The sequence below is a fragment of the Mercurialis annua genome, linkage group LG1-X (assembly GCF_937616625.2).
Source record: "Mercurialis annua linkage group LG1-X, ddMerAnnu1.2, whole genome shotgun sequence".
In the NCBI taxonomy this organism is placed as follows: domain Eukaryota; kingdom Viridiplantae; phylum Streptophyta; class Magnoliopsida; order Malpighiales; family Euphorbiaceae; genus Mercurialis; species Mercurialis annua.
Window position 1 is genome coordinate 29,207,354 of NC_065570.1, and position 16,671 is coordinate 29,224,024.

At 38.1% G+C, this 16,671-nt stretch overlaps 1 protein-coding gene across 1 annotated transcript; it reads right to left on the bottom strand.

Moving 5' to 3' along the window:
• Positions 1–398: 398 nt before the first annotated feature.
• On the bottom strand, positions 399–2,142 carry LOC126667845 (uncharacterized). Its single transcript, XM_050360943.1, has 4 exons — positions 1,779–2,142; positions 1,539–1,678; positions 764–1,430; positions 399–646 (listed from the first exon to the last, which is right to left on the bottom strand). Exons 1-4 carry the CDS (start codon positions 2,140–2,142, stop codon positions 399–401), a joined length of 1,419 nt encoding a protein of 472 aa, XP_050216900.1.
• Between the last annotated feature and the right edge of the window lie 14,529 nt (positions 2,143–16,671).

Sequence of the window (16,671 nt, forward strand, 5' to 3'; positions counted from 1 at the left end):
TTGATAAACATCAATTAGGTGAATTATTCTTCGTCAGCTCCAAACAAACGCCGGTCTACGTTCTCCCAGCAACTAGGAACATATTTCTTTAAAAGTTGACCGTTAAACGCCCTGTCATGTTCTTTCCCATTGATATTCGCCAGGACGTAAGCACCGCCTGTTAACTTGGTAGTTATGATAAAAGGACCCTCCCAGATCGTACTCCATTTACCAAATCGCCTATCTTTATGGCCAATAGGCAAGATCGCCTTCCATACTAGATCGCCTACAGCAAATGATTTTGGTTTCACCGGCTTGTTGTATGCTCGTTCAACCCTTCTTTTTTGAGCTTCAAGGTGGTCTAATGCTACCAATCTTTCCAGGTCGAGATCTAGGGATTCTATCACCATTTTATCAAATTAATCATCCTTGGATAATTTATTCTGATACAAACGGCGAGTAGACATTACAGTAAGCTCGATTGGCAACATCGCATCATACCAATACACCATCCGGAAAGGTGAGCTCCCTGTGGCCGATTTCTGGCTAGTTCTATTCGCCCTTACTGCTTCTGACAACAATACGTGCCATTGTCTTGGGTTTTCTTCAATCATCTTCTGAACGATGAGCTTGATAGCCTTGTTCGTTGCCTCGGCTTGTCCGTTGGCTTGTGCATATTATTGTGTTGAGTGCAGCAATTTGATCTTCATTTGAGAAGCCCACTAAACTATATCGCCTCCTGTGAACATCGTCCCCTGATCGGTGGTTATTCATTCGGGAAAACCATGCCGATGAACGATGTACTCATTAGAGAACTTGATCACGGCTTCTTGCGTGGGCGATTTCAGGGGCTTTTCTTTGACCCATTTAGTAAAATAGCATGTGGCAATTATAACAAATGTATGGCCATCTAACGAACCAGGATATATTTTCCCTATGAGATCACTTGCCCATCCTCTAAACGGCCATAGCTTGATGATGGAATGGAGTTCCTCGGCAGGGACATGCTGTATCGGTCCATATTTCTGACAGGCTTCGCATCCCTTCGCATACCTGATGCAGTCTTGTTCCATTTTCAGCCAGTAAAATCCATATTTATGGATCAACCATCTCATTCTGGGGCCCGCCATGTTAGCGTCTGCTATTCCTTCATGTACTTCGGCCATTGCCGACATCGCTTCCTTTTGGCCGATGCACCTGAAGAGCAGACCTTCAAAACCTTTTTTGTACAGTTCGCCTGCCAGGTCAACGTAGTTTAAGGCCACGGTCCTAAGCCTCCTATTCGCCTGATCTGGTGTTTCAAACCACTTCAAAATTTCGGTCCTCCAATCTTGGGTAACATCCAATTGATAGGCTGAAAAACTTTCATTGATATTGATGGTAATGCCCCCAGTATGTAGGTTCGGTGTTTCTCTTCCATTGTATCGAATTGGAGGTTTACGTTCTACCCACTACCGTGTTGAGCCAAACAATTGGCGATACCATTGTCAGCCCTCTCGGTGTATTCTAACCTTGTATCTTGAATGTCTTCAATCAGGTGCTTTGCCTTATTGCAATACCTCACCAGAAGCTCGGACTCGCACTTGAATTCCCCAATTACTTGCTTGATGACCAACAAAGAATCCCCTCTTATGCTGATCGCCTTTGCCCCTAGCTCGGCCAAAATCTCCCGGCCGAATATCAGGGCCTCGTATTTTGCCTGGTTGTTGGTGCATTCAAAGTGGTAATGCCCCCAGTATGTAGGTTCGGTGTTTCTCTTTCGATTGCATCGAATTGGAGGTTTACGTTCTACCCACTACCGTGTTGAGCCAAATCATTGGCGATACCATTGTCAGCCCTCTCGGTGTATTCTAACCTTCTATCTTGAAAGTCTTCAATCAGGTGCTTTGCCTTATTGCAATACCTCTCCAGAAGCTCGGACTCGCACTTGAATTCCCCAATTACTTGCTTGATGACCAACAAAGAATCCCCTCTTACGCTGATCGCCTTTGCCCCTAGCTCGGCCAAAATCTCCAGGCCGAATATCAGGGCCTCGTATTTTGCCTGGTTGTTGGTGCATTCAAAGTGGAGTTGGAATGACAATTGGTATGATGCCCCCAAGGGTGAAATGATGTGCACTCCGACACCTGCCCCCTGGCTAGTCGTGGACGCATTGAACCACATCTCCCATACGGCTATGAAATTGTCTCTTCCCTATGGGTGATACCAGGATGATCGGCTAAGAAATCGGCTAGAACTTGTCCTTTTACTGTTCTATGAGGAACGTATACCAACGTAAACACAGACATAGCGGTCGCCCACTTCCCAATCCGATTTCTTAAGTATGGTTTCGACAAAATATATTTAATGATATCGGTTTAGGATAGTACGTATACTACTACTGGCAACATATAATACCGTAGCTTGCAGCATGTGAAGTACAGACAAAGGCACATCTTTTCTATGTCGGTATAGCGAATCTCCGTATCAGTCAGCCCGCGACTTAGATAGTAAGCCGCTCTTTCGACCCCGTCATCCTCTTGGGCGAGCATACATCCCAGAGATTCATGTGCAGCCGATAAATAAAGCAACAACGACTTGTTCGGCTTTGGAGGGGTCATGACTGGAGGTTTGGCCAAGTACTCCTTTAAATCATTGAATACTTTCTGCTGCTCGTTCGTCCATACCCACTGATCGGTCTCTTTTCCTCGTAGTAGAACACTCCAACTGCAAAGTCGTTATGCTGTGTTTACTATGAATCGCCTCAGGAAATTTATTTGATCGATGAGTCTCTGAAGCTGCTTCTTTGTTTAAGGTAGTTCAGCATTGATGATCGCCTTCGCCTTGTTTTGATCTATCTCGACTCCCCGCTGGTGAACCAAGAAACCCAAGAAGTTCCCCGCCGATACTCCGAATGCACCTTTAAGAGGATTCATTTTTAATCCATTGGATCGTATGCGGTCAAAACCTTTTCTTAGATCAGCCAAATGAACTTCCTTAGTGTTCGATTTTACTACCACATCGTCGATGTATACCTCAAGGCAATCAAAACCATTGAACATCTTATTCAACACCCTTTGATAGGTAGCACCCGCATTCTTCAAGTCGAAAGGCATAACAACCCACTCATAAGCTCCAATCGGCCCAGGGCATCGGAAAGGTTTTTTGGACACGTCTTCCTTCCTTATCGGAACTTGGTTGTACCCCGAATGTGCATCAAGGAAACTAAGCATAGTGTGCCCTGCCGCTCTATCTATTAACATATTGGCCACTGGCACTGGGTATTCGTCTTTAGGCGTGGCCAGGTTGAGGTTCCGAAAATCTACACAGACCCTTTATTTTCCATTCTTCTTCATCACGGGCACGATATTAGATAACCATTCGGTATACTAGGCCTCTCGAATAAACTTGACATCTTCTAATCGCTTGATTTCGTCCTTGTTAAGGGTATCTACCTCTTTTGACATTCACCTGGGTGGTTGTGAAAATGGCCGAAATCGGCTCTTCAGAGGGAGCTTATGTTCTGCAATGTCTGGATCAAGGCCCGACATTTCGTCGTACGACCAGGCAAATCAATCACGGTACTCGATGAGGAAAGCAATCAGCTGTTCCTTGAATTCCGTACTTAACCCCACATTGATATATATAGGTTTGAGCGATGTGTCCGAGCCCAAATTTATCTCTAACAGTTCATCTTGAACCTGGGCGAGGTTGTCTTCCAGTTTACCTGTAGCCAGCAATATGTCCCCAATTTTCAGTTTATCCTGTTGGGTCTTGATCTTGGTCCTCATAAATGCATTCGGCCGATGCAACTTCGTACAAAGAGACCAGCTGCCTGATCTTTTCCTTCAATTCCTTGTGGGTACTATCATTTTAAAGGGTTTTTGATAGTAGATCGGTGATTGCCCACGAGGGTAATTGATACTGGCCGATCAGAATTGACCAACAATCGGGGTACGCTCGTCTCACCTTTGGAATTATAGGACTGTATGTTCTGTACCTCTTTGTCATATAAACGTACCTCTAGCACGTTATTGGCTTCGCCAAAGGAATTGGGATCGCCCTGAACAACTTCAGCTTCACCATCCTCCCACCATATGAATAACATTTGATGCATGGTGGATGGTATGCACATGTTGGAATGTATCAAATCCCGGCCGAGGAATATGTTGTAGTTTCTCCGGGCGTTGACCACGAAGAAACCCTCTTCGGTCTCTACTCGCCGACCTTTATTCTGAGAGTGATATACCCCCCGGCCGGTGTTTTGCCTTCAGCGAAGTTGGTCATGTAGACGTCAGTCGGGTCCAATTGATCCCAGTTTATACCGAGCTTCTTGAGCATCTTTGCTGGGAGTATATTCACCCCTGCTCCGTTATCAATAAGAACCATGTTGACCGTTACCCCGTTTAGATCGGCCTTGATATACAGTGGCAGAATGGGACGAGTCATCCTCGTTGGAGGTTTACTAAGGGATATAACTGTCGTGCTATCGGCACTGTCATCCTCTGGGACGATCACATCGCCTTCCAACGTCGCCTTCTATCCATGATTACTTCTGTCGGACTCAGGAAGTGTAACCACCTTTACCCCGAATTCGTCCCTGACAACTGGGACCCATGTCTTGAGCATTCCCTTTTCATTCGATATGATCACTTCCTAGTCTTTAGGCAACTTCCCCTTCAGCTGACCGCCTTGGTGGGAGACAAGGATGTCCTTGTAAGAACGGCGTTCGCCCTGTATATCAGCTTCATGGGCTTTCGTCTCGTGGGTATCACTCGTTATCCCATTTTGATCGACATCTTTCTTTGGAACCCATATTTTCCGCATTTTCGTCATCCTGTGTGCGTATGGCTCAACATGCGTGTTGATCTGCACCCTACTACCCAATCTCTCGGCCATAGATTTGTTTGACTTCACCGGTTTGGGCGTCAATCGACTTTGTATGGGTGAGCTGACCGCGCTATGATTCGCTCGCGATTCCTGTCTCAACCTTTGCATTCGCCTTTTTTGGGTTTTCTTCATACGAGGGGTCTCCTCCGTTGGCCGAAAAATCCTCTTGAACACGGTTGTCGTAGACTCCCGCTGTGGCTGATGTTTCTGCCACTATTCGGTGGGCAATTTGGGCTTGAATGTCTTGGGATGCTCCCTCACTTTTTCAGCCTTCCTGGCGTCGAAACAAGTATTGCATGATGGGCAAGTTACCTCTGCGGTGGGCGGGCTATGACGCTTCCTTTCCGGTTGGTGAGATCGCCCCTTGTCTGTTCTCCATTTAGAGCCATCCGTCTCCACCCTGAGCTTAGGTTTTTTCGTATTCCAATTACTCTGGATCTGTCCTTGCTCCAGAAAGTTATCGAAGTGAGGCCGAACAGTATTAATTGAAATGTACTTTGCATCGATCTCTTTCTTCGTTGGGAATAAGAGTTTCCCTTCGTTGATCGCCTTCTGGATCACATTCCTGAAGTTCACACAGTTGTTCGTGCTGTGCCTCCAAGAATTATGATATTTGCAGTAATCCTTTCTGACCAGTTCCTCTTGTGCTGGGATCACGTGACCCTCACTGAGGGCGATCTGTCCATCTTTAAATAAGGCATCGAAGATCTCGTCGGCTTTGGTTAAATCGAAGGAGTACTCCTTCTGTACCACTGCGGTTTTTTTCTTGATGAAACCTGGCTTTCTCAACGCCGAACATTCCAGAGGCTTAGTGCCTAAGAATTCGGCCATGTTGACTTCATCCTCTGAGCTGCTATCTTCACTGTCCGAGACCACGGCTACGTCCAATTGGTCCTTGTAGTAGGTAACTTTGGAAGCCCCTCGCCTCTGCTCCTTCTCTTGGTGAAGTCTTTCATAACTTGTCACCCTGTTGGTTAGTTTGAATAAGTCTCGGAACAGGTGACCATCAAAGTGCTCCCTCATGGCGTAACTCATCCCTCTTACCACCATTGGGACACAATCGACCTCAGACATCTTAGTGAAACATCTTGTTCTAAGGAACCTGAAGTGGCCGATGTATTTTTCCGCCGATTCGCTTGGCAACTGCGAAATGCGAGCCAAATCGGCGAGGGTGACGTTAGGTGGTGCTCTGTAAAATTCCTCGTGGAAGAGGATTTCCAAATCTTTCCAGGTGTCCACCGAGTTCGGTGACAACCTTGAGTACCACGTGAATTCCATCTTTGTTAGAGAACTAGCGAATTGCCGGAGTTTCCAGAAATCGTGAGCCGCAGCTTCGCCACATTGAGCTGAGAATTAGGCGACATGTTCGACCGTCGATTGACCTCGTTCTTCGCCCGAGAACAACCTGAACTCAGGTACCTTGTATCCCCTTGGGAAAGGGTACAGCTTATCGATCCAGTCTAGATAAGGCTTCATGTACGAAGGGCGAGACATTGGTTTTAAATTGACCCCAAGTTTCTCTAGCATGTCCATGAGTTTCCCCTGATTGTAAATATTTGGCTCACCCCCGTCCATAGCCGAACGTTGGCCCATGTTTAGTTCTTGGGTGTTGGCTCCAATCGCGGCCCCCCGTGTTCTGGATTCGCCTTAGGGAGCTGAAGTACTTGTCCCCGGGTGATCGGCTCTTCCAGCCGATTCGGCCTCATGCCTCGTCAAAAGCTTGACCGATCCATAGGTATACCCCAACTTACCGGGTTGCTTCATTGTTTCGACCGAACTACTTGGATTTCCGAAACGATTCGGTGTCTGGTTTTGTTCTGCCCGTCTGTAACCCTGATCGGTAGTGGACTGTCATGAAAAGAGTCGTCCCAAGTTTCCATTGCCTTGTTGAGGCCATAAAAATTACCCTGGATCTGCCGTTGGACCGATGCTTGATCAGCCATGATGTTCCTCATCACTTTAGACATCTGGTGCATCGCACCGTCAAACATCTGCTTGTTCTCTTAGGCAATCTCTCCCCTCATGGCTGAAAAATCGGCCTGTGACAAAGATGGGCGAGATGGGGAAAGCTGGCGCGAGTAATCAATCCCATCATCGGTTGCATCATCATTCTTTTCCGTCGGGAGGTTCCCATCAGTGCCCGAAGTATTCGGCACCTTGTTCGATTGGTTCACCTGTTGTTTGTCCTTGGCCGTGATTTCAGATTTGTCCGAGTCAGATTCTTCTACTTCGTCACCTCCCTTCAGTTGTTGTCGACGTATAGACCGAGTGTTTCTGGAATCGTCCTTAAAGTCCGTTTTTATGCTAACCATAAACTAAGTCCCCAGTGGAGTTGCCAAAAGATGTTTGCCTGGAAATTATCCAGACTCGAATCTTTGAATTTGTAATTGGGATCGGTTTGAGGTTTGATACTTTAACAAACCTATGTAGATATTCACAGGGCTTCTTTGGTTAAAAACACTTAACCACGTAATTTAAATAGAAATAATCTAGGAGTTATAAACTCAGGCGAGATTAATACTAAAAACTACTCCTAAATTAAAACAATTCGGAGATTGCGGGATAAAAAACGCTAGGCTTGGTTTTTGATTGATTGATTTGTTGATGCAAAAATAATGAAGCTCTGAGCTATTTGTAGTTCTACATAATCAAGATTTCTAATTTAACTAGAACTAAAACTCTTAAAGAGAAATACTCCTAATGAGTTGCAAATTCGTAATGAAGAAAAACTAATCTGAAAAGGCTTTTGTTGGGCTAAATTCCCTTGGTAAGCCCATATGATGCTCTAAAACATAATGTTTTTGGGCCGGTGTAAACAGTTTCGTAACGTTTGCAAACGTTTGGCTTCAATCACTAAAAATATGAAACTTTTTGATTTTTTTTCGTAACGTTTGTAAACGTTTGGCTTAAATCGCTAAAAAGGTGAAACGTTTGGATCTGTTTCGTAATGTTTTAAAAGTTTGGCTTAAATCGCTAAAATGGGGAAATGTTTGGATTTATTTCGTAACGTTTTTAAATGTTTGGCTTAAATCGCTAAAAAGGTGAAACGTTTGGTTTTGTTTCGTAACGTTTGTAAACGTTATGCTTAAATCGCTAAAAAGGTGAAGCGTTTAGATTTGTTTCGTAAAGTTTGTAAACGTTTTGCTTAAATTGCTAAAAAGGTGAAACGCTTGGATTTGTTTCGTAACTTTTGTAAACGTTTCGCTTAAATTGCTAAAAAGGTGAATCGCTTGGCTGTGTTTCGTAACGTTTGTAAATGTTTGGTTTTGTTTCGTAACGTTTGTAAACGTTTAGCTTAAATCGCTAAAAAGGTGAAACGTTTGGATTTGTTTCGCAACGCTAAAAAATGTTTGGCTTAAATTGCTAAAAAGGTGAAACACTTGGATTTGTTTCGTAACGTTTTAAATGTTTGGTTTTGTTTCGTAATGTTTGTAAACGTTAGGCTTCAATCGCAAAAAAGGTGAAACAACCAAATTTCTTTCGTAACGTTTATAAGTGTTTAGCTTATATCGCTAAAAAGGGGAAACGTTTGGATTTGTTTTGTAGCGATTGTAAACGTTTGGCCTAAATCGCTAAAAAGGTAAAACGATTGGATTTGTTTCGTAATGTTTGTAAAGGTTTGGCTTAAATCACTATAACGGTGAAACGTTTGGCCTAAATCGCTAAAACGGTGAAACGTTTGGATTTGTTTCGTAAAGTTTGTAAACGTTTGTCTTAAATCGCTAAAAAGGCGAAACGTTTTGATTTAAATAGCAAAAAAGGTGAAACGCTTGGATTTGTTTCGTAACGTTTGTAAACGTTTGTCTTAAATCGCTAATAGGGTGAAACGTTTGGATTTGTTTTGTAACGTCTGGATTGGTTTCGTAATATTTGTAAACGTTTTGCTTCAATCTCTAAAAAGGTGAAACATTTGCATTTGTTTCGTACCATTTGTAAACGTTTGGCATAAATCGCTAAAGGGTGAAACTTTTGGCTTAAATAGCTAAAAAGGTGAAACGTTTGGATTTGTTACGTAGTGTTTGTAAACGTTTGTCTTATATAGCTAAAAAGGTGAAACGTTTGTATTTAAATTGCTAAAAAGTTGAAACGTTGTGATTTGTTTCGTAACATTTGTAAACGTTTGGCTAAAATTGCTAAAAAGGTGAAACGTTAGGATTTGTTTTGTAACGTTTTTAAACATTTGGTTTAAATCGCTAAAAATGTGAAACATTTGGTTTTGTTTCGTAACGTTTGTAAACGTTTTGTTTACATTGAGAAAAAGTTGAAACGCTTGGATTTGTTTCGTAGCATTTGTAAACATTTGGCTTAAATGGCTAAAAAGATAAAACGTTTGGATTTGTTTCGTAAAGTTTGTAAACGTTTGGCTTAAATCGCTAAAAAGGTGAAGCATTTGTTTTTGTATGGTAATGTTTGTTAACGTTTGGCTTGAATAGCTAAAATGGTGAAACGTTTGGTATTGTTTCGTAACATTTGTAAACATTCGGCTTATATCGCTAAAAAGGAGAAATGTTTGCATTTGCTTCGTAACATTTGTAAATGTTTGGCTTAAATTGCTAAAACTTGGAAATGTTTGGATTTGTTTCGTAACGTTTGTAATTGATTGGTTTTGTTTCGTAATGTTTGTAAACGTTTGGCTTAAATCGCTAAAAATGTAACACGTTTGGATTTGTTTCACGTTTTCAACGTTTGGTTTTGTTTCGTAGCGTTTGTAAATTTTTGGCTTAAATTGCTAATAAGGTGAAATATTTAAATTTGTTTCGTAACGTTTGTAAACGTTTGGCTTAAATTGCTAAAAAGGTGAAACGTTTGGATTTTTTTTTGTAGTATTTGTAAATGTTTGGCTTCAATCGCTAAAAAGGTGACACGTTTGGATTTGTTTCGTAATGTTTGTAAACGTTTGGCTTAAATCTCTAATAAGGTGAAACGTTTGGATTTGTTTCCTAACGCTTTAAACGTTTGGCGTAAATCGCTAAAATGGGGAAACATTTGGAATTGTTTCGTAACGTTTGTAAACGTTTGACCTAAATAGCTAAAAAGGTGAAAGGTTAGGATTTGTTTCGTAACGTTTGTAAACATTTGCCTTATATTGCTAAAAAGGTGAAACGCTTGGATTTGTTTCGTAACGTTTGTAAGCGTTTGGCTTAAATAGCTAAAAAAGTGAAACTTTTGAATTTGTTTCGTAATGTTTGTAAATGTTTGGCTTCAATCGCAAAAAAGGTGAAATATTTGGATTTGTTTTATAACGTTTCACTTAAATCGCTAAAATGGGGAAATATTTGGATTTGTTTCGTAACGTTTGTAAATGTTTGGCTTAAAACATTAAAAAGGTGAAACGTTTAGATTTATTTCGTAACGTTTGTAAACGTTTTGCTTAAACTGCTAAAATAGGGAAACGTTTGGATTTGTTTCGTAACGTCTGTATACATTTGGATTTGTTTAGTAACGTTTGTAAACGTTTGGTTTTGTATCGTAACGTTTATAAACGTTGGGCTTAAATCGATAAAATGGGGAAACGTTTGGATTTGTTTCTTAACGTTTGTAAACGTTTGGCTTGAATCGCTAAAAAGGTGAAACAATTGGATTTGTTTTGTAACGTTTGTAAACCTTTGGCCCTAATTGCTAAAAATGTGAAAAGTTTGATCTTGTTCCATTATGTTTGTAAACATTTGGATTTGTTTCGTAACGTTTGTAAATGTTTCGCTTAAATCGTTAAAAAAGGGAAACGTTTTGATTTATTTCGTAACGTTTGTAAACGTTTTGCTTAAATCGCTAAAATGGAGAAACATTTGGATTTGTTTCGTAACGTTTGTAAACGTTTGGATTTGTTTTGTAACATTTATATACATTTGGTTTTGTTTCGTAACGTTTATAAATGTTTGGCTTAAATCGCTAAAATGGGGCAACGTTTGGATTTCTTTCGTAATGTTTGTAAACCTTTGCGTTCAATCGCTAAAAAGGTGAAATGTTTGGATTTTTTTGGTAACGTTTATAAACGTTTGGCTTAAATTGCTAAAAATGTGAAACATTTGATTTTGTTACGTAATGTTTGTAAACGTTTGTATTTATTTTGTAACGTTTTAAATTTTTTGCTTAAATCGCTAAAAAGGTTAAACGTTTGATTTTGTTTCGTAACGTTTGTAAACATTTGGCTTAAATCACTTAAATGCAGAAACGTTTGGATTTGTTTCGTAACGTTTGTAAACGTTTGGCTTCAATTGCTAAAAAGGTTAAACACTTGGATTTGTTTCTTAACTTTTGTAAACATTTGGCTTAAATTGCTAAAAAGGTGAAACACTTTTATTTGTTACGTAACTTTTGTAAACGTATGGCTTAAATTGCTAAAAATGTGAAACATTTGGTTTTGTTACATAACGTTGGTAAACGTTTGGCTTATATCGCTAAAAAGGTGAAACGTTTAGATTTGTTTCGTAACGTTTGTAAACGTTTCGCTTAAATAACTAAAATGGGGAAACATTTGGATTTATTTCGTAATATTTGTAAACGTTTGGCTTAAATCACTAAAAAGGTGAAACGTTTGGATTTGTTTCGTAACGTTTGTAAACGTTTGGCTTAAATTGCTAAAAAGGTGCAACGCTTGGATTTGTTTTGTAACGTTTGTAAACTCTTGGATTTGTTTCGTAACGTTTGTAAACGTTTCGCTTTATTTTGTAACGTTTGGTTCAATCGCTAAACACGTGAAACGTTATGATTTGTTTCGTAATTTTTGTAAACGTTTGACTTAAATTCCTAAAAAGGTAAAACGCTCGGATTTGTTTCGTAACGTTTGTAAATGTTTGGCTTAAATTACTAAAAAGGTGAAACGTTTGGATTTGTTTCGTAACGTTTGTAAACGTTTGGCTAAAATTGCTAAAAAGGGGAAACATTTGGATTCATTTCGTAACGTTATAAACGTTTGGCTTAAATCGCTAAAATGGGGAAACGTTTGGATTCGTTTCGTAATGTTTGTAAATGTTTGGTTTCAATTGCTAATACGGTGAAACGCTTGGATTTGTTTCGTAACGTTTGTAAACGGCGTTGTTTCGTAACGTTTGTAAACATTTGGCTTAAATATCCAAAAATGTATAACGTTTGGATTTGTTTCGTAACGTTTGGTTTTGTTTCATATCGTTTGTAAAAGTTTGGCTTAAATTGCTAAAAAGGTGAAATGCTTGGATTTGTTTCGTAGCGTTTGTAAACGTTAGGCTTAAATCGCTAAAATGGGAAAAAGTTTGGATGTTTTTTCGTAACGTTTAGAAACGTATGGCTTAAATCACTAAAAAGTGGAAAGGTTTGGATATGTTTAGTAATGTTTCTAAAAGTTTGGCTTAAATTGCTAAAAAGGTGAAACACTTGGATTTGTTTCGTAACGTATTAAACATTTGGCTTAAATCGCTAAAAAGGTGAAAAGTTTGTTTTTGTTCCGTAACGTTTGTAAACGTTTGACTTAAATCGCTAAAAAGGTGAAACGTTTGGTTTTGTTTCTAACCTTTATAAACGTATGGCTTAAATTGCTAAAAAGGTGAAACTTTGGATTTGTTTCGTAGCGTTTGTATATGTTTGGCTTAAATTGCTAAAAAGGGGAAACCTTTGGATTTGTTTCGTAATGTTTGTAAACGTTTGGCTTAAATCACTAAAAAGGTGAAACGTTTAGATTTTTTTCGTAACGTTATAAACATTTGGATTTGTTTTGTAGTGTTTGTAAACGCTTGACTTAAATTGCTAAGTAGGTGAAACGTTTGGATTTGTTTCGTAACGTTTGGCTTAAATTGCTAAAAAGGTGAAACGTTTGGATTTGTTTCGTAGTATTTGTAAACGTATGGCTTCAATCGCTTAAAAGGTGAAACGTTTGGATTTGTTTCGTAACGTTTGTAAACTTTTGGCTTAAATCGCTAAAATTGTGAAACATTTGGTTTTGTTTCGTAACGTTTATAAGCGTTTGGCTTAAATGGCTATAAAGGGGAAACGCTTGGATTTGTTTCGTAATGTTGGTAAACGTTGGCTTAAATCGCTAAAAATGTTAAACGTTTGGATTTGTTTTGTAATTTTTGTAAACGTATGGCTTATATCGCTAAAAAGGTGAAACGTTTGGATTTGTTTCATAAAATTTGTAAACGTTTGGCTTAAATCGCTAAAATAAGGAAACATTTGGATTTGTTTCGTAACGTTTGTAAACATTTGGATTTGTTTCGTAACGTTTGTAAACATTTGGATTTTTTTTTCGTAAAGTTTCTAAACGTTTGGTTTTGTTTCATAAAGTTTATAAACGTTTGGCTTAAATCGCTGAAATGGGCAAACGTTTGTAAATGTTTGGCTTCAATCGCTAAAAAGGTGGAACGTTTGAATTTGCTTCGAAACGTTTGTAAACGTTTAACTTAAATTGCTAAAAATGTGAAAAGTTTGTTTTTGTTGCGTAATATTTGTAAACGTTTGGATTTGTTTCGTAACGTTTGTAAACATTTGGATTAAATAGCTAAAAAGGTGATACGTTAAGATTTGTTTCGTAACATTTGGCTTAAATCACTAAAATGGGGAAATGTTTGGATTTATTTCGTAACGTTTGTAAACGTTTGGATTTCTTTCGTAACGTTTGTAAACGTTTTGTTTTGTTTCGTAACGTTTATAAATGTTTGGCTTAAATCGCTAAGCTGGAAAAAATGTTTAGATTTGTTTCGTAACGTTTGTAAACGTTTGACTTAAATCACTAAAAAGGTGAAACATTTGGATTTATTTCGTAACGTCCGTAAATGTTTGGCTTATATAGCTATTAATGGCGAAACGTTTGTTTTTGTTCCGTATTGTTTGTAAACGTTTGGATTTATTTCGTAACGTTTTAAAGATTTGGCTTAAATCGCTGAAAAGGTTAAACATTTGGTTTAGTTTCGTAACGTATGTAAACGTTTGGCTTAAATCGCTAAAAAGGGGAAACATTTGGATTTGATTCACAACGTTTGTAGGGGAAACGTTTGGATTTGATTCACAACGTTTGTAAACGTTTGGCTTAAATTGCTAAATAGGTGAAACGCGTGGATTTTTTCGTAACGTTTGTAAACGTTTTGCTTAAATCACTAAAAAGGTGAAACGTTTGGATTTATTTCGTAAAGTTGGTAAACGTGTGGCTTAAATTGCTAACAAGGTGAAACGTTTAGATTTATTTGGTAACGTTTGTAAACGTTTGGCTTCAATCACTAAAAATTTGTAAACATTTGTCTTAAATAACTAAAAAGGTGAAATGTTTGGATTTGTTTCGTAACGTTTGTAAACGTTTGGCTTAAATTGCTAAGAAGGTGAAACGCTTGGTTTTGTTTCGAAACTTTTGTAAACATTTGGCTTAAATCGCTAAAAATGTGAAACGTTTGGATTTGTTTCGTTACGTTTATAAACATTTGGCTTAAATTGCTAAAAAAAGGTGAGACATTTGGATTTTATTCGTAACGTTTTAAACGGTTGGCTTAAATCGCTAAAATAGGGAAATGTTTGGATTTGTTTCGTAACATTTGTAAACGTTTGGCTTAAATTGCTAAAAAGGTGAAACGTTTGGTTTTGTTTCGTAACGTTTGTAAACGTGTGGCTTAAATCGCTAAAAAAGTGAAACGTTTGTATTTGTTCCATAACATTTGTAAACATTTGGCTTAAATCGCTAAAAAGGTGAAACATGTGGATTTGTTTCCTAAAGTTTGTAAACGTTTGGCTTAAATCGCTAAAAAGATGAAACGTTTGGATTTGTTTCGTACCGTTTGTAAACGTTTGGCTTAAATCTCTAAAAAGAGGAAACGTTTGCATTTTTTTCGTAACGTTTGTAAACTTTTGGCTTAAATCACTAAAAAGGTGAAACATTTGATTTGTTTCGTAACCTTTGTAAACGTTTGGCTTAAATCGCTAAAAAGGGGAAGCGTTTGGATTTGTTTCGTAACGTTTGTCAACGTTTGTCAACGTTTGGCATAAATCGCTAAAAAGATGAAACGTTTCGATTTGTTTTGTAGCGTTTGAAAACGTTTGGCTTAAATTACAAAAAGGTGAAACATTTGGATTTGTTTCGTAGCGTTTGTAAACGTTTTGCTTAAATCGCTAAAAACATGAAATGTTTCGATTTATTTTGTACCGTTTATAAATGTGCGGCTTAAATTGCTAAAAAGGTGAAACGCTTGGATTAATTTCGTAACATTTGTAAATGTTTGGCTTATATTGCTAAAAAGGTGAAACGCTTGGATTTGTTTCGTTAAGTTTGTAAACGTTCGATTTAAATTGCTAAAAAGGTGAAACGCTTGGATTTGTTTCGTTAAGTTTGTAAGCGTTTGGTTTAAATTGCTAAAAAGGTGAAACGCTTGGTTTTGTTTTGTAACATTTGTAAACGTTTGGCTTAAATTGCTAAATATGGAAAACGTTTGGATTTGTTTCGTAACGTTTGCAAACGTTTAGCTTCAACCGCTAAAAATATGAAACTTTTGGATTTGTTTCATAACGTTTGTAAACATTTGGCTTAAATCGCTAAAAAGGTGAAACGTTTGGATTCGTTCCGTAACGTTTTAAACGTTTGGCTTAAATCGCTAAAATGGGTAAACATTTGGATTTGTTTCGTAACGTTTGTAAACCTTTGGCTTAAATCGCTAAAAAGGTGAAACATTTGGTTTTGTTTCGTAATGTTTGTAAACATCTTGCTTAAATTGCAAAAAAGGTGAAACTCTTGGATTTCTTACATAACGTTTGTTAACGTGTGGCTTAAATTGCTAAAAATGTGAAACTCTTGGATATTTTTTGTAATGTTTGTAAACGTTTGGCTTAAATTGCTAAAAAGGTGAAACACTTTGTTTTGTTTGGTAAAGTTTGTAAACGTTTAGATTAAATTTCTAAAAATGTGAAACATTTGGATTTGATTCGTATCGTTTTAAAAGTTGGGTTTTCTTTCGTAACGTTTGTAAACGTTTGGCTTAAATTGCTAAAAAGGTGAAACGTGTGGATTTGTTTCGTAACGTTTGTAAATGTTTGGTTTAAATCGCTAAAAAGGTGAAACGTTTGGATTTGTTTCGTACCGTTTAAAGTTTGGCTTAAATCGCTAAAAAGTTGAAACTTTTGCATTTTTTTTCGTAACGTTTGTAAACATTTGGTTTAAATCGCTAAAAAGGTGAAATGTTTGATTTGTTTCGTAACGTTTGTAAACATTTGGCTTATATCGCTAAAAAGGGGAAACGTTTGGAATTGTTTCGTAACGTTTGGTTTAAATTGCTAAAAAGGTGAAACACTTGGTTTTGTTTCGTAACGTTTGTAAATGTTTGGCTTAAATTGCTAAATATGGGGAACGCTTGGATTTTTTTCGTAACGTTTGCAAACGTTTGGCTTCAATCGTTAAAAATATGAAACTTTTGGATTTGTTTCCTAACGTTTGTAAACGTTTGGCTTAAATCGTTAAAAAAGTTGAAACGTTTGGATTTGTTCCGTAACGTTTTAAACGTTTGGCTTAAATCGCTAAAATGGGGTAACATTTGGATTTGTTTCATAACGTTTGTAAACATTTGGCTTAAATCGCTAAAAAGCTGAAATTGTAAACATCTGGCTTAAATTGCAAAAAAGGTGAAACGCTTGGATTTCTTACATAACGTTTGCAAACGTTTGGCTTAAATTGCTAAAAAGGTAAAACGATTGGATTCTTTTGGTAATGTTTGTATACATTTGGCTTAATTTGCTAAAAAGGTGAAACACTTTGTTTTGTTTGGTAACGTTTGTAAACGTTTGGCTTAAGTCGCTAAAAATGTGAAACGTTTGGATTTGATTCGTAATGTTTTAAAAGTTGGGTTTTCTTTCGTAATGTTTGTAAACGTTTGGCTTAAA